General features: G+C 42.9%; 1 protein-coding gene across 3 annotated transcripts in view; it reads right to left on the bottom strand.

Annotated features, from left to right (window-relative positions):
* ZYG11B (zyg-11 family member B, cell cycle regulator) overlaps nt 1-18,145 on the bottom strand; it is a 54,828-nt gene that overhangs the window by 23,096 nt on the left and 13,587 nt on the right. For all 3 annotated transcript variants that reach the window (XR_013262401.1, XM_077453306.1, XM_077453307.1), the window contains exons 2-6: nt 13,396-13,561; nt 10,752-11,506; nt 7,453-7,593; nt 7,169-7,345; nt 6,737-6,801 (exon numbers count right to left, since the gene is read on the bottom strand). Coding sequence is in view for 2 of the 3 variants with exons in the window: in XM_077453306.1 (XP_077309432.1) it covers nt 6,737-6,801; nt 7,169-7,345; nt 7,453-7,593; nt 10,752-11,506; nt 13,396-13,561 (1,304 nt within the window). In the remaining variant the exon portion in view is untranslated. The remainder of the gene's footprint in view (nt 1-6,736; nt 6,802-7,168; nt 7,346-7,452; nt 7,594-10,751; nt 11,507-13,395; nt 13,562-18,145) is intronic.

Genomic DNA, 18,145 nt, shown 5'->3' with positions numbered 1-18,145 from the left:
CCTCACAATGTCAAAGCCGCCACACCCAACCTGCAGCAAACGCTTGTTGGGTATGCGGCGCTCCGGCACTGCCAGATAACTTGCCTGTCGCAGACGCAAGAATTGCTACAGACCTCATAAGAAAATCAGTGCGGGAGTCCATACTGGAAACAACAACAGCAGCATTAGATAGAGCTGCTCCCAGTACATCTTCAGCAGACCCCCATCTCACTCAGGCATCACAATCTTCCTCTGAAGATGAGGGTCAGGAGATGTCAGTGGGCTTTGATTTTTCCCTGGTGGAACCCTTTGCAAAAGGCGTTAAAGAAGCATTCGGCTGGCAAGATGATGCGGTGGAACCTCAGAAAATAAGAATAATAAAAGAGATCCGTTATCCTTCCCATTTATAGAGGAGCTGGAGGATCTCATTAAAGACGAGTGGGAGAGGTCTGACAAAAGATCTAGTCTTACAAACAGATTAGCCAAGATGTACCCTTTAAAAGAGTCACCCTTTAAAAGTGCTCGACCGAAAGATGGACCTAGAATTGAAGAAGGCATATTCCATGGCTGGGGGAGCCTGTAGACCAGCAATTACCACAGCAGCAGTGGCCACAGCCATCTCAGGATGGGCATCTAAAATAGAAAAAGACCTACAGGATGGCATTGAAATGGGAAAGATTATTTCCTCTCTGCAAGAAGTCAAGCTAGCAGAGGCATCAGTAGATATTATAAGATCTTCAGCCAGGGCTATGCTGGCCTCCGTAACAGCGAGAAGAGCGCTATGGCTCAAACCGTGGATGGCCGATAAAGCATCAAAAATAAATTGGTGCAGAATTCCATATGATGGCACAAATCTGTTCGGTGCCAAGTTAGACTCTGCCTTATCCAATGTAACAGGAGGGAAGTCAGGCCTGATCCCCTCCGACAGGAGACCCGAGACGCAGAAGGGACCTGTTCACAGAAGTAATCTTCCGGACAAATATAGAGAGTCCAGGTCCTACTCTCCTGGTAGGGAATTTAGAAGGGACTGGAAAAACACAAAACCTTCTTTTCTAAGGATACAGAAATCTAAGGCCACCCGGCAGGGGAACAGAAGGAACTTCACCAAGATCTGGTCAGACCATATAAAGGATTTATGGACATTGTCCACAATCCGATTCGGACACAGGTGGAAATTCAAAAACAGACTCCCACCAAATCATTTCCAGGCAACCAGAGTACCATCCTCAGTACCCCAAAGGATTCTGCTAGTAAAGTACGTAGCAGAATTGAAACAAAAGGGAGCGATCCTGGAGGTCCCATCATGCCAAAAGGGAAGAGGGTTCTACTCTTCCTTGTTTCTGCTAAAAGACAGGGGATTTGCGTCCTGTATTAGACCTCAAGATGCTCAACAAGGATATCAAGGTGGAGGCTTTCAAAATGGAAAACCTTCAATCCATACTTCTAGCAATAAATCTGGGCGATTGGATGATTTCAATAGATTTATCGGACGCTTATCTGCATATACCAATTCATCCGGCCTTTCAAAAGTTTCTCCGGTTAGCCATAAACCAACATCATTTCCAATTCCAGTGCCTCCAATTCGGCATCTCATCGGCACCCAGGACATTTACAAAAGTATTGTTACCATTGGTGGCTTTCCTCAGAGAAAAGGGATTACGCGTCCACCATTATCTGGACGACATCCTACTTTTAGCAAAGCATCAAGAGACGTTGACTCATCACCGAGAGATCCTCCTTACAACCCTCCAGAAGTGGGTGGATAATCAATTGGGAAAAGAGCTGTCTGCGACCCACACAAAATATGATATTTTTAGGGGCAGATCTGAACACCAAAACAAACCAGATACAGCTCCCACAAGATCTGGCCTCTGATACAGAAAATGCAGAAGCTGCTATCAAGGAATCACTTACCAGCCAGAGCCTGTCTGAGTGTACTAGGGTCCATGTCCACAACCATACCCATGGTGCGATGGGCACAGTGACACATGAGAACCTTACAGAACTCATTCCTCAGGCAGTGGGATGGAGTCTCAATGCGTCAGACCATCTTCATCTCCAGATCGGTGAAGCAATCGATATGGTGGTGGACGCGCCTGAGCAATCTCAAGAAATACAAACCGATAGTCCCTCCAGACCCGGAAGTAGTCACTTCAGATGCCTGCCAGAGGGGTTGGGGGGCCCACTATCAAGACCAGGCAGCCCAGGGCCAGTGGCATATTCAGGCTCAAGGTTTGGTCTCTAACATTTTAGAGCTCAGGGAAGCCGTTTATGCCTTAAGGGCATTTGCACCATTTCTGACGGACAAGAATGTGCTCATTCGAATGGACAACCAAGTAGCAGTGTCTTATGTTCAGAAGCAAAGGGGTACCAGGAGTGCCACCTTGATGGAAGAAGTTCGGCCCATCTTGGAATGGGCTTGGATACATCTAACAAGTTTAAAAGCAGTGTATGTCCCAGCGGCACAGAACATACTACCCGACTGCCTGAGTTGAGAAACGCTATCCAACAACGAGTGGTGGTTGAACCCTCGGACTTTCTCCCTCCTTACGGAAATCTGGGGAACGCCGGAAGTAGATTTAGCAGCCACTCCGACGAATACCAAGTGCCACAGATTCTTGTCAAGAGGTTCATTCCCATCGGTGGAGGGAGTGGACTGTCTAGTTCACCCATGGAACTTCAAGTTGGGGTATATATTCCCTCCAACTCTGTTAATTGTGAGGTTCCTATCCAGGCTTCGGAGATCCTCGGTGACGGTATTTACGATTATTCCACTATGGCCCAGGGGGCCGTGGTTCATGACACTCTTACAGCTCAGCCTTCAACCTCCAGTTCCTCTCCCAATAACTCCGGATCTTCTGTCTCAAGGTCAATTTTTACATCCTGCATCAGAGAAATTGCACCTGATGGCCTGGAGATTGAGAGGGCTAGACTAAGAGCGCAAGGCTGTTCTCATGAAGTCAACCCTGATGCAAGCCAGGGAAAGCCACTACCAATACCATCTATTCAAAGGTTTGGGGAAGATTCTGCTTCATGGCACAATAGAAAGGATGGAATTCCCTTTCTCCGGAACCCTCTCAGGTCCTGGAATTCCTCCAGTCAGGGGTCAACAATGGTCTAAGCTTAAGTACCCTAAAGGTTCAGGTATCAGCTCTGTCAGCTAAAACGGATACTAAGTGGGCATTCCACCCATTGGTAATCCAATTTACAGAGCCTATCTAAACATTAAACCCCCCAGGAGGCCAGTCTTTCCATCATGGGATCTTTCAATAGTTCTCCATGCTCTCGCTTCTCCTCCGTTTGTTCCATTTGAAACTATCTCTTTATGGGACTTGACTTTAAAACTGTCTTTTCTCATTGTGATTACATCAGCTAGGAGAGTGTCGGAGATCCAAGCATTAAGTTAGTTCTCTGACAAAGTAGTCCTCAGACCTTCCGAACACTTCATACCCAAAGTGGCAACTTCCTTCCATTACAACCATCATCCTTCCATCCTTCACAGATGATCAGGGTAATCCTCATCCACTAGATGTCAAAACAACCATCATGAACTATTTAACTGCTACCACCTCTTTTAGGAAAACTAACTCTCTTTTGATCATTCCCCATGGAACCAGGCTTGGGCAAGCCGCCTCCTCACACACTATTGCATCCTGGTTAGTCAGAACCATTAAAAAAAGCTTACTCCACCCAGCATATGGCGATTCCTGAAGACATCAGGGCTCATTCAACTAGGGCAGTGGCTACCTCTTGGGCAGCGTATTGCAGGGTCTCACCAGAGACAATATGCAGGGCAGCAACGTGGTCCTCCAGGAATACCTTTATTTCCCACTACAAGGTGGATTCTGCTCATTTATCCATGGCTGACTTCGGCAGATCCGTCATTAGAGCCAATTCTTCAGCATTATAAGGAATAAATATTTTACTTGCACCCACCCGACTGGCGAGTTATTTCCCAGTGTGTGCTGCCATGAAGGCGTCAGGAAAATGGAAAATTGTATACTCACCTTTCCGTAATTTTCCTTTCCTGACGCATCTTCATGGCAGCACACAGTTGCCCTCCCTGTTTCTTTTGTGATGATATTTACAGAGAATGCAGCAGGGTGTCTCCCCTTCAAATTTATAGTTAATCCAATCCTGTCAGGTTGTGGGGGCGGAGTCACAACCCCAGTGTGTGCTGCCATGAAGATGCGTCAGGAAAGGAAAATTACGGAAAGGTGAGTATACAATTTTCCATTTTTATGCATGCACGATATGAGAGAAAGAGAGAGTGAGAGAGAGTGAGAGTGAGAGTGAGAGTGAATATATTACACACACTTTTTTTTCCTTCAGTAAATTAATACTTCTGGAGATATTAGAGATCTAAAAAAAGGTCCAGAAGAAGCTGGGGATCCCACGAAACATGACCACGACACATCGATTGTATTCACAAATCTATCATTGTATGCTTTATGGACAGGTTAATGGTTAAAGGATGACCACTTTGATAAGAAGAGGTTTCTAAAGACACGTAACATGCCCTGTGTCGCCACGTGTAGGGGAGGGGCCAGGACGGTGGAGGAGCCGGCAGAGGCGCCATTTTCTCAGCGTGGCTGCTGGAAGCATAAATGGTCAGTTTATTGGATTGGGGTCTTGCTTATTCATGCTGTACATAGAGTGGTGTGCTGGAAGCACCTCTAATATGCAAGTACATTGAGTTTATTTTACACAATAAATTTGAGTTGAAACAGTACCTCACTATCTAGCCTATTTTTTTTACACATATCGAGGATATCCACAGTAAGGATCTGACATCTTGGAGAGTCCATTAACCTTGAGCCCAATGTTGGTTCTACTGCTTATCTGATTAAACGTAGCTGTGCGGTCACTACCTTTGAGGACAGCGCAATCACACAGGGGGAGCACACATGAAGTATCATCACAAGTTACTGAGGATTTTTGTTCCTGGAGCACTTTGTATAGTTATATGAACTCAATATTATTATATGATTATTTTGATTATGTGCAATACTAATTTGTCTCATTGAAGTATCACCACAAGTTACTGAGAATTTCTCTTTTGGAGTACTATATACCAATTGAATACTAGTTATTTAGGTCACTTTTCATCATCATGTGAAATATTAAGTGAATTATGTATGCATTATGATTTATACACTTGCACTTGCACTTTATCAATTTGGTGTCGATTGTGAATTACTATATTGCATACTAAATATCTAAGTGTGGCATAATTTTTATAAGATTCCATATACGGGTATTCGCACTTTACTAGCACTTGATGAATTGTACTTTATGTTTGAATATTGACTATCATATATAGTCACCCACATATATAAAAAAAATGTAATTGGTTTTACACAACATATGGGAGCGTGACTGGTGTCAGCAGCTTTAAGGGAAGTTAACTCCTTGTTCCACATAGTGGACACTCTATAAAAATATATTGGTAGCTCACAAGAACTTTTTTTATATGTTTTAAGTTGTATTGTGAAATAAATTATATACAGATTTTAAATTCTTGTTTGTTGACCTTGTGAGGCACATATATAGTCTCCTTTAATTGGGTTCTTCAAGGGGTTATTGTTAAGGGATGATGCCTCCCATGTCGTTATAAATCAGTGGTAGTAAACTCTCCACCCACCTTTAAATTTACACTTCATAATTATCAATCAGCTGTTGCACTTGCAGGCTTCTAATGAGTAAAGTGACAGTCTGAATCCCTTTAGATATTATTTTCCTTTGGGAGTATCTTACCAAAAATAGGAATTTTTGTACTCACCTTAAAATCCTTTTCTCTGTGATTCACCGACCGACACAGCTCCTCTCTTAGCCATTGGGTTGTTTGCCCTATTACTAGGAGATACTAGGCATTAGTTGTAACACAACACTCAGAACTCTTAGTTCTGCCCAAGGGGCGGTTCCTTGGGCAACAACCCGACAGGCAGACCTCAGTACATCTTTTCTGCCGAAAGTGGTCTCGGCTTTTCATATCAATGAGGACATTGTATTACCATTTCTGTGTCCTAAGCCGAAACACCCTAAGGAAGTGGCCCTTCACGCTCTGGACGTGGTTCGGGCTCTGAGGGTGTATTTGTCTGTCACTGCCCCCTTTCGGAAGTCAGACTCACTGTTTGTTTCCGTGGCTGGTCCCAAGAAAGGCATGGCGGTCTCGTCGGCCACCATTTCCAGGTGGATCAGACAGACTGTAGTACAAGCCTACGCCTAGTAATAGGGCAAACAACCCAATGGCTAAGAGAGGAGCTGTGTCGGTCGGTGAATATAAGAGAAAAGTAGATTTTTGTTTTGTTGCAGGAGATGCCCAAAATCTTTCTTGTATCCTAATGCAGACTTCTGGGAAAATCAGTGAGCCAATCACAAAAGCAGTAAATTACTTTTCTGAGGGGCGTTCTGTACACCAACCATGTACAGAATTGCCTCCAGGTTGGCATATTGCATTGTACAGAAAACTACAGTTTGAAAGGGAAAGGTCGTTTTTAATAACATTACAAGATGACTTGTGTCACAATTGTATATTCTATATATTTATTTTCTCCACAAAAGTGGAGTTACCCTTTAAATATATGATAAAGAATCCCTAGAGCACAATGGCTTACAAAGAGAGCAAAGCTGCCAGCTTTGAAGCTTTGTTTGTCTGAAAATAACTTTGAACAAAGCTATCTGATGAGGCACTGGGATGTGTCAGTCAGTACAAAGTTCTGTTCTAACCACAAAGAAAAGAAAAATTATGAAATACCTGTTAAATGGGACATCTTGCAAGATTCTATCACTGCAAAGGGACAGCAAACAGTTTTTCTGCAACTGAAATACAAAGGGTAGTCATGTGACCGTCACCATTTTAAACTGTCAAGGCTATGCAAAAAACTAACCGTTTGTTCACAAACTGCTCCCATGTTTAGGAGTCTGCAGGACATAAAAGCTTGCTGCTGTACTATCAGCAGATACCAGGGATAGTGTAAAGGTGCCTACACTATATATAACCACTGTGTAAATTGTTGGCGCTACATAAAGTACCGGTAATAACAAAAATAAGATCAAATTTGATTTTATATAATCAGGAGAAAAAAAAAAAAAAAAAACACACAACTTGCTTATAATTTGTAGTGCATACTATGTTCCTCCTAGAATATGCTCAGCCCCGTGAAGGATGCAGGCGTACAGAACCTACCTGCTGGTGATTTGGAAAATGTTTCATGGCTTCTAGAAGTAAGTGGGTCACGTCTGCCAGGAGTTTTACGGGCATCCCTGCTGCCAGATCCTGCTTGGTCAGGTTGAAAACACAGGCGCTGGCCGCTAGTTGCACAGGAAGGTTTGTTGGGTGGTTTCTCATGCCTACCACAACTAACTGGGGGGGAAGGGGGGAAATAAAAAATAAAAAATGTCATATACATACATATTACATAGAGGGAAAAAACAGCCGATTTGTCCAAAGTGACAGGAGCCAATTATTACCTTCAGCATCTCTGGGTTGGCTTTATCCATGATATGCGTCAGACTGAACAGGTGAAAGAGAGCCTCCCGCACAAAGAAGGAGCGCTCACTGTAACGACGCAACGCCTCGGCAATCTGTGTCTGATTTGCTTCTCCAGACACCTTTATATAAAAACATACAAAAAAAAAAAAAAAAAAAAAAAAAATCAAACAATATCATAAAGACAAAAAATAATAAAAAATTACCAACTGTAACCCTCACAGTAAGGAAGGCTTCACATTCTATGCGTCAGCATTTTCCAGCATATTTTGTTGCAGTTGATGGGTGTACCATTTCATTCACTAGGCCCTTTTAATGTTCATTGACTCCTGAATTATTTCCAACCAAGAAACATCAACGTACAGCATAGATGTCAATGAAAACGATTAGGTCTCAGTCACACAGGTGTACTTAAGTGTATTTCCAAGTGAGGGTGGTGCTTGCCTGCAGGAGGATGCACAGGTGTTCTGCACATCTCTATGCACGCAGTCCCATTCATGTCAATTGGGCCGCTGCTTCTAAATTAGACAGCCATTTGAATGTATACAAGTTTCTGAATGCAGAGAGTGTGTGCTCAGGGAGACGTACCCGCATGCTGTGTCCCAACTGACATGAATGGGACTGCCTGCATGACTAGATCATTTTTAACCTTCATGCATTCTCTGTATTAAGGTTAAAAAAAAAAAAAAAAACACAAACACACACCCCCCCTTCTAGCCTCCCTGTTCCTAAACACTTACCTATCTGTTATCACAACCCATCACTGTCCAGCTGTGCCCTCTTCCTAGTCTCACACAAAACTCAGAGAGCTGCTTTTGTCAGTCAAATCCTGCGAAGGTAGACCAGGGAGCATGTACCAGTGGCGCTGTGTGTGTCCATGGGTGCACACAGCCTGGCTCGAGAGTGCACCCACCACCACACGGCTTGCTGAGGGAGCACGATAAAGGGAATTCCAGAAGAGGAGGTAAGCAACCGCTTTGTGCAATATCGTACAGAGCAGGCAAGTATAAAATCTTTTATTTTATTTTAATTAAAAACAAAAATGGCCTCTACAACCACTTTAATTATACCTATGTGAATGAGGCCTTAAAAACAATGTCATCTCTGTAAAATGAAGACAAGACTGTGTGGAATAAAATGTATGCTGTAAGTCTCAAATGTTTGTGGAAAACTGATAACCAAAATTGTGCACAAAGCTTAAAAAAAACATTTACAGCTCATTATCTTAGTGGCCTTAGAATTATTGCTCTCAGTCCAGGGGGTGCAGCGATACCAAAAATGTGGTGTGCGATTACCATTTATGTACCCCCCCCCCCCCCCCCCATTACCATTATTTTATCACATGGACTTATTTTTCATTCACACTTAAACTGGTTGAAAACCCTTACAGACCACCTTTTTTTACAGGAAAGCCTATAATAAGGCTTACCTGTATATATCCCCCAGATATCTCTAAAACCTGCATGGTTTAGGAGATATCCTCTATATCAGCATGTGCCAACGTCATCGGCACATGCGCACTGAAGCAATGGCACGTTTGTGCTGTTGCTTCAGCTAGTTTGCCGTTAACAGCGGCTCCTGCATGCATACGCAGGAGTGAGGTCATTGCGGCTCAGGCCAATCACAGGACCGGAGCCCACGATACCCGGAAGTAACTCTGGGAGCAATGTCACCTGCCAGAGTGGTGTGCGGGCACCGATACGGGGGCTTTGATCTAAGGTAAGTATTTCATAATGAGCTAGTATGCATACTAGCTCATTATCCCTTTGTCTTGCAGGTTTTTTTGGGAGTTTACAATCACTTTAAACGTTATAGCATCTTTTAGGGGTTTGTAGAAGAGTGTTGGCGGATTAACAACGGCACAGATCACTTCTACAATACACAGCAGAGGCTGCAGATTGATTGTAAAACAAGTTTGCGGCAGCCATGAACTTTATTTTAAACACCTTGACTGCCTGTATGTGTAGGACACTTCCTATTCACGTGATTGTTTTAATATAAGTAAGGAAATCAAGCCTGCGAACTTCAAAACGTTTTACTTTTGTTCTTTCTTCAAAATCCTCTACTCCAGTTCTTAAAATGGTTGTAAACCTCTGATATGAAATATGAACAAAGTATATCCCTCTATTGCATATACTTATCTCAATCCAAAGCATTAAGTGTAATTTCTGTCTGCTACTTCGTTCCAGTTTTTCTCTTAGTGTCAGGAAAGCTTGGCAGAATTGGTTTAAGATGATAGCAGAGGAATGAAGAAACAGACAGAAATTACACTTTGTGCTCTTAAGGTTGAGTTTTCCCGCATCCAATATGCACGACAAGAGATTGCGACCGGCACTCAATGGAGCCGGGTCACACATCTCCGGAGTGGTCGCCTAGCAAATTGCACAGGGGTCCCGTGTCTTTGGCTCATTTTCAGGTATGAATTCAGGCAAAAATTTGGGCCCAATTTGTCCCCGAGACTGAGAACCGAGGCGCACCGGACCCCTGCTGACAGCCACTTCTGCCTGCAGTGTGACTGTGAACCCAGCCTAAAGTGGTAGTAAACCACCAGGAAAAAAAAAAAAGAAAACCCCCACAATGGGCCCATCTGCAGGTTTAAGTAAAAATCTACTAGTCTGCACTGCATACTAGCACATTATGATAGACTTACCTGTATACGGAGCTCTCCAGCACAGCACCGTCACAGCACCCCGGCACTGCCATCTTCACCCAGTCTTTCTTCTGGGTTTGCAGACTTCAGCTGTATAAATGGTTGGGGCCAAGATCATGTCACTCCCACGCATGCACGTGGGATCCATCACCTTTGATACAAAGCTCTGAAAGTCTGGCATGCGTATGCCATCCCCGCAGAGCGCATGCGCCCGTGACGTCACCGGCTGCATGCAGTGTGAATATCTCCTAAACAGAGCAAGTTTAGAAGATATTCACTGTACCTACAGGTAAGCCTTATTATAGGCTTACCTGTATGTATAAGTTCAAAAGTGGAGTTTAATTCCACTTTAACTGAGACAAGTAAACACTATAGAGGGATATGCTTTGTTCATATTTTATGTCTAAGGTCTACAACCATTTTAACCTGCTTTGCCCTGCATGGTAATAGATCCTGAAAGATCTCAGGAGGTGGGAAGAGGGTCACAAACACCCAGAACTAATGCAATACGCCATGACATATGATGGGTTTCCTGGAAATACTTACTTCTGATACCTGTTAACCAAAAATTATGTAATTGTAATAAAGCAAAATACAGAAATATCAGAGGCAGACACATGGCATGCGCACCTTTACATTTCCATCTCCAGAAAGAAGCTCCGAGTAACCAGCCTCTGTGGCCAAAAGACCAACAAACTGGATTTGAGGACGCTGCGTGAGAAAAGCCTCCACTGCCTTATCCGTAACATGCTTCCTTCCAGAGATGTCCAGTGAAACCAGTTTGAGAAGAATATCGTTTTGCTCTAGCAGACGGCAAGCTATGTCTGAAGTGAACTGCTTGTCATCGGATATATCTAAATGGTTAAGATGGTTCAACTCCTTGATCACTTCCAGGATTTGTGTGGTTGTCATTTTTAAACACTTCAAGTGGTGCATTGTCAGGGATTTCAGTCTGTCCTTGCACCCCAGAAGGGCAGTGATGTCAGTCACTGAGGTGTTGGAGATATCTAGGCTTTCCAGTCTGGGAAGTGATGCAACATCTGCCAGGTCTTCATTATAAAACCGAACGTTGGTGATGCTCAGAGCCCGAAGTCCAGACAGGCGGCTAAAGCATTGTTCATATGGATCCTCCAATGATAGAGTAAGAGAGTTTAGGACTAGACACTGGAGGTTTTCCCGGATCCATTTACTACTGCTGAGCCCACTGATGATGTCAGTAATAGTTATGTCAGCATTGACCCCGGTAGCATCTAGCTCCACCAACTTGTGGTGGCAGAACGCCCTACGAAAGGCAACAGCAGATATTTTGGCCTTGCGGATGCAGGCACGCTTCAGCCTCAACTGGTTTCCACGGAAAATTCCTACAGACACTTCATTTAGTTTTCCTAAAATTGAAAAAAAATAAAAAAAAAATAAAAAAGCAACATGTTTAAAAAAAAAAAAAAAAAAAAAAAAAAAAAAGCTGTAAACCACCAGCAATTATTATTCCTTATTATTCTGGAAATAAAATAAAGGGAAACAATTTTTACCTAAGCAAGTCCCTCGTAGTTCTGTGATCCATCTGTTTTAAATGGACAGGGTTTAAAATACTGGTGCATGTTATTCAAAAGCTGCAAAGGCAGGCTTCCTGCTGAAGGTAGAGTGTACAGAGTGCCAGGATCTTACCCAGAGAATGGGGGGCAGAAATAACAAGGGGTATATTCATACATTCTCTCCCCCCCCCAACGCAGATTCACACATATTGGATATAACCAGACCTAACAGACCACAAGTGTGTAAGGCTGGGTATACACAAGCTGAACAATGGCCAAAAATGGTCGGTTCGGGAAGAACCGGTCGACTTTCGGCCTATGAGTACAGATCCCTGCCTGACAGAAGCCAGCCTCATGACCAGCTTCTGTTGAACACGTATGCTGGCAAACCAGCCGTCTCCCATGCAGAACACAATAGCTCACTGGCAGAGATCCTAGCTCGTGTTAGTTCGGCGATTTGTACCTTTTTTTTTTTCGTTCAGCCCAGCGATCATCTTAGACAACTTGGCCAAGGAATACCTTGCCAAACAGTAGCTTCCAAACAAGGTGATGCAAACTGAATTAGTACACAGGAGAACTGATTTAGGAGCTTTTGTCAATATCCATGACATATGAACATTGAAAACTATCCACAGATGTTAGACAGATGTCTGGCTTTTTGGAAACGGACCAGCTAGCTAAAAGGCCCCCTTCACAACTCCAATAAAATAAATTGCAACCTATGGGGTTCTATACTTATATATGCAAGAACAGAGACCCCAATCGCTGCCTTGTATCAAGAGGCCAGTTGGCTATTGGCTATCCCTAATAAAATCTCTGCTGGGGACTCCATCTCTTTATACAGTGGCAATAAAAACGATGTGAACACCCTTGGAAATAACTTTTTTTTTACAGTAATTTGCTAGAAAATGTGATTGGATCCTCATCTAAGTCACAGTAGACAAACACTAAGGCCTTTCACACCGAGGCGGTTTTTAGGCACTACAGCGCTAAAAATAGCGCCTGTAAAAACCGGCCCCTTTCACTCCAGTGTGAAAGCCGGAGGGCTTGCACACTGGAGCGGTGCGCTAGCAGGACGGTGTATTCACCGCTCCTACCCACTGAAATCAATGGGGCAACACGGCTATACCGCCGGCAAGGCGCCGCTGTAGTGGCACTTTGCGGGTGGTTTTAACCCTTTTTAGGCCACTAGCGGGGGTTAAAACCACCCCACTAGCGGCCGCATAGTGACGCTAAAACGACGGTAAAGCGCCGCTAAAAATAGCGGCGATTTACCGCCGACGCCTGCACCACTCCAGTGTGAAAGGGGCCTTAGGGGTTTTCTTTACTAAAGCCTTGCTATGGGGGCACTCAGCAAGTAGGAGGGGCCCAGAGCACCAGCAGAGGACCCAAGAAGAGAACGATTGGGGTTGTTCTGTGCAAAACCACTGCACGGAGCAGGTACATATAAAATGTTCATTATTTATTTTTTTATAACTTTCTTTCCTTTACAAGAAGAGTCCCCCTGCTGCAGTGGTAGATGAGCCCTGTATTTTAGTCATTCACAGATCGCTGGCACAGGCGTGCCAAATTCAAGGAAGCAGAGAAGAGCAGAACCCCTGAGGCTGGGGACTGCAGACTAACCAGGTTATATGTTACACCCTAAATATGGGTGCAATATAAAACAGTTAGAAATTTGGGGTTCTCTTTAAAAACATATCAGCATAAATTATTACAACAAAAAAAAAAAAAAAAAGTCTTACTTTGAATTGCCATCGTTTGTAAAAGCCGATCCGCAACTTCCTGTGGAAACACTGCGGCATCTTGTAAACAAAACGTTCCATCGGGTCTCTCCCTGCAAAACTTTTCTAAGTTGGAGCTCAAGTAGTGCAGAGTTATATCAACTAATGAATTGGGAGAGGCTTCCTCCTAGGAGAAGGATACATGGAGAGAAACATTACAGTGCTTTTCCATAGAAATCTAATGTGACTGTTGAAAAATAAAACATCATAAAAATGTTCACAAAGTGGATGGAGAGCCCAGAGAATGGGGGAACAAATACAATTGAACCTAACCTCTAATAAATAAATAAATAAATAAATAAATAACTAGGTGCACAGAGTTTTTACATCTGAACACCAGGAATTCTTTTTCACATCTAAAATTCACCGTAGCAGCCTTTGCTACATACAGCCGGGGTTGGTCATCTACAGGTGCTTCTTAAAGAGGAAGTAAACCCTAATGGGTTTACTTCCTCTTTGATTCCCTGCAAAGGTAAAGCATAATGGACTACTATGCATCGCATAGTAGTCCATTATGTGTCACTTACCTGACACAGGAGCCAGCGAAGTCACCGCTGCCCCCTGTAGTTCCGAGCGTCCATCTTCTTGGTGGGTCTCGCTGCTCCAGCGCTGTGATTCGCCGGAGCCGCGATGACGTCACTCCCACACATGCGCACGGGAGCCGACACTCGCGGCATAACGCCGCGATCTGCGGCTTGCCCAGTGAGCCTGTGCGCCGCTGTCTACGGCGCATGCGCCGTAGACAGTGGTGGCTGCCTTCGGGTAAATATCTCCTAAACCGCATAGGTTTAGGAGATATTTCTTGGACCTATAGGTAAGCCTTAATCTAGGCTTACCTGTAGGTCGAAGTGGTTTGTAAGGGTTTACAACCACTTTAAGTGACCTGTCTTCAGTCGGGTTGATTTACTAAAACTGGAGTGAAAATCTGGTGCAGCTGTGCAAAGAAATCAATAGGCTTCCACGTTTTATTGTCAAAAAACAACTTAAAGTGGATGTAAACCCAAAAAACATTTTTTTTTGATGTCATAACGTAGAATATAAGATTTCCTATCATTTTAGCCCAGTATTGCCACAAAGAGTTAATCCAGCTCTGAGCAATCCTCTTATTGTTCAGTGAGATAAATCTTGACAAACAGAGAAAAATGTTGTCAAATCCTCCCCCTTGCTGTGAGTGACAGGTGATTTACATATCTCGTGCACTAGCCTAAGAGACGTGCATTATTTTTTAATTCTCTCCCACTACTTTCTTCTACTGCTCTGCGAGGATTGGATGTTCCCCACCTCAGTGTAAGAAATTTCAGTTCAGTGTAAGAAATACACAGGAGAAAATGCATATTGACAAGGGGTGTGTAGAGGTGGGCGGGAAGTCTACTGACATCACGACTCCACCCACTGAGCTCCAGACAACAGACCCACCCACAGAATCTGCAGTTTTTCGGGTCTCATAACAGACAGAGGGGAGACATTTGACAGGTAAAGATACATGCAGGAGGCATGTATATCCTTATAGATAACCCCTATTGCAGTAGTTTAGAAAGGATGACATTGGGTTTACATATGCTTTAACAAGCTGAAGTTAGAAGCTGATTGGTTTCTATGTAGAGCTGCATCAGTTACTATGTACTGCTTTCACTCCAGTTTTAGTAAATCAACCCCAGTATACTGTCACTCACTCAGAACCTCCACTATTCAGAGAACGGCTTGTATTCTTTCCATTAAGGCAGTCTCTGACCGGATGAGGTTGAAATCATAACAAATCCACTCCTGGAGTTCAACTTTCAGTTTTTGTTCCTCGATAAATGTATAAAAACTACTGGTGCACCAAATGGAAATTTTGGTGCCGAAACCGAAAATGCAGGATGCACGTTGCTGAAAACTGAAAATTACAGCTTTAAAATGTAATTTATATATATATTTATTTTTTTTGTAATAATAAAATTTGTTTGATGATCTGAGTCATTTAATTGTGACAAATATCCCAAAAAAAAAAAAAAAATCAGAGCGTGGGCAAATACAATTGTATATATAGCTGTGTAAAAAAAAGTATTATACTTGACTTATTAATTAATATCATGAATTTAAATGAAAATGAATTTATTGTTGGCCATTATCAGCATTTTTAGCGGAAGAAAAGCTCAAGAAAAATGCATCCCTTTAAATTCTAAGTATGCCGTCACATTGGTCCGTTGCGCTTCCCTTGTGGTGTTAATCTCGATAGCTGCATTTTTGGTCAGTTTAAAAAAAATAATAATACACACAACACGCACGCACCTCTCCATTGAACCAACAAAACTGGAATCGGCTTCAACCGGGTCTCGGATCTAGTAACATGACATCACTTCCGGTTTACAGAGGACTTAAAAGCATTTAAAAGGTTTGGCTGTTTTGGTGCCTTTTTAAGTGCATAGGAGGGATTTGGGATCTTATAGACCCAAGATCCCTCCATAAAGAGTACCTGTCACAAGACATGTTTACAATCCTTCTGACAGCAATAAAAGTGATCAGAAAATATTTTTTCAAAGTGTATAAAAAACCTAATAAAAATAAAGTAAATAAAAAAACACAACATTTTAAGCGCCCCACCCCTCTATGCTTACATAGCTGGGGGGGCTGTGTGATGAACAGGGGGTCCATAGGTGCGGGCCTGTGTAATGTAAAGGAGTCCAGAGGTGCAGGGGGTGGTGTGATTTAAAGGGGGCCAGAGGTGCAAGGGCTGTGTAACATTATCTTAATTTATTAGCAGGTGAATGTGGCCCTCCATGCATTTAAATCCGGCTCTTAAGTGGAAAACTGTTGCCAACCCCTGCCCTATGGACTAAGACGGGGATGACATTAAAGTTCATGTGTGTAAAGGCAGACGTCCCAATACTTTTGACAATATAGTGTATGTATCTGTATTTAGCAGCTTGCTTGGAATTCCCAGTTGTATTACTTTAACTTTCCTTTTCTCTGCCTATGTTTGCCTGCAGAGTAAACAGTAGAAGATCTGGGTAAGCTCCAAGTCACTCGGATTTGAATCACAGAAGGCTAAAGACTGTAACCCTGCCAAGAGGCAACAGAGCCAGATGATTGGCTACTTAGAGACCAAGCAATGCATTGGACAATCAGATGACCTAATCGCCCTAAAGAGTGTATGGCAGGGGTCACATTTAAATACAAGTTTTAGTATAATACCCGTGACTATTGGACTTTCTTACTCCCCCCCCCCCCCCATCTTTCTATGATGGTCAGCAAAATCTCTTCCCTCCGTCCCATCTCCTTGCATTGCAGGATAACCAAGCTCTAAACATAGAAGGTTTTATTTTCTGATTCTACCAATTAAAAGGGTGAACACCCTTAGCTTAAGCTTATGGATCTGCTCATGCAGCGGCAGGTCGGTTCACGATCAGGGCCTTTGTGCTGTGGTAACGCATGGTACTACACAAAGCATGAAGTGCATTGCTATTCAGGATGCACATGCAAAAAAAAAAAAAATCTAATGGTAGCCCACAGCGTGCATTTGAAGCTGGGCAAGGCATATAGTGCCTTTCTAATTTCCTGGCTTGAGGACACCCAGCATCATCAAGTTCTTTCTTCCCCAGCCTGACTGTCCTTGGCCCACCCCATTCATTCCATGAATTTCAGTTCTTTCACTTGTGGAGGAAGTGAAACTATTGGGGAGGTACATGCAGTCTGCCTCACACCACCGTCTCCTCCAGACTTACACCCACCCATTAAGACATTTTGAAATTTGCCTAACGTCTGCCAAAAACAACCTCACTGCTTGCATGAGGGTTGACAACTCTTGAGGCGTACGGAGGTAGGTACTTGTGTTTTCAGGGAGCAACATACAACCCTTCTACCCTCTCTCCAGACATAATCTGACTTCATAGTGAAGCTCAGAGAACTGGTGATGACATCCTCGGGTCTAAAATGAGGTTTGTAATGAAAAAGAAAAGGTTTCATTTAAAGCTTTTGTTAGCGTGTTAATAAGGGAGAGGAACCAGGGAGGGTAAAATATAAGTGGATTACACTTCAGCTTTAAAACTGACTTAAAAGTGATTATAAAGGCTATTTTTTTAATTACATTTTTTTTTAAAATAAACAAACATGTTATACCTACCTGCTCTGTGCAGTTGGTTCTGCACAGAGCGGCCCTGATCCTCCTCTTCTCGGTTCCCCACCGGCACTCCTGACTCCCCTCCGCCAAGTGCCACTTATAGCAAGTTACTTGCTATGGGGGCACTAGTGCATGCTCTCTCCCGAGCCCCACTAAGCGTGTCCATAAGACACACAAAGCTTTTGGCTCGAGAGAATCTGCATGACAATTTGTCATGGTGACCACTGAAATTGATGGGAAATCCAAAATTTTACGAATACGCGCATTCCCAATGTTATCCCAAAAAAGACGGATTTCTGTACTAACAAAATAGAAAGAAAAAAAAGGATATTACAGAGGGTACAAAAAAAAAATAAAAATAAAATAAATAAATAAAAATAAAAATAAAAAATAAAAAAATTATTTCAGTCACTGAGGATACAGCTCTGCTTTGCATCACTTACTGTGGGGTACCAGAGCAGTGTCACAATGGAGTTGGCAAAAAAAAAAAAAAAAAATGAGAGGCCTCTTTTTTAGACTCGGTGTTTACATGTTTAGAATATTTTTCTTTTTTGCTAGAAAATTACTTAAAACACATTATATATTGTTTTTTTTTTCTAACATCCTAGAGAA

The sequence above is a fragment of the Lithobates pipiens genome, unplaced genomic scaffold (genome assembly GCF_037356315.1).
Source record: "Lithobates pipiens isolate NorthernLeopardFrog02 unplaced genomic scaffold, aLitPip1_a1.2 Scaffold_23, whole genome shotgun sequence".
NCBI lineage: Eukaryota > Metazoa > Chordata > Amphibia > Anura > Ranidae > Lithobates > Lithobates pipiens.
The sequence above is the reverse complement of the archived record's forward strand: the minus strand, read 5'-3'. Positions and strand labels throughout refer to the sequence as shown.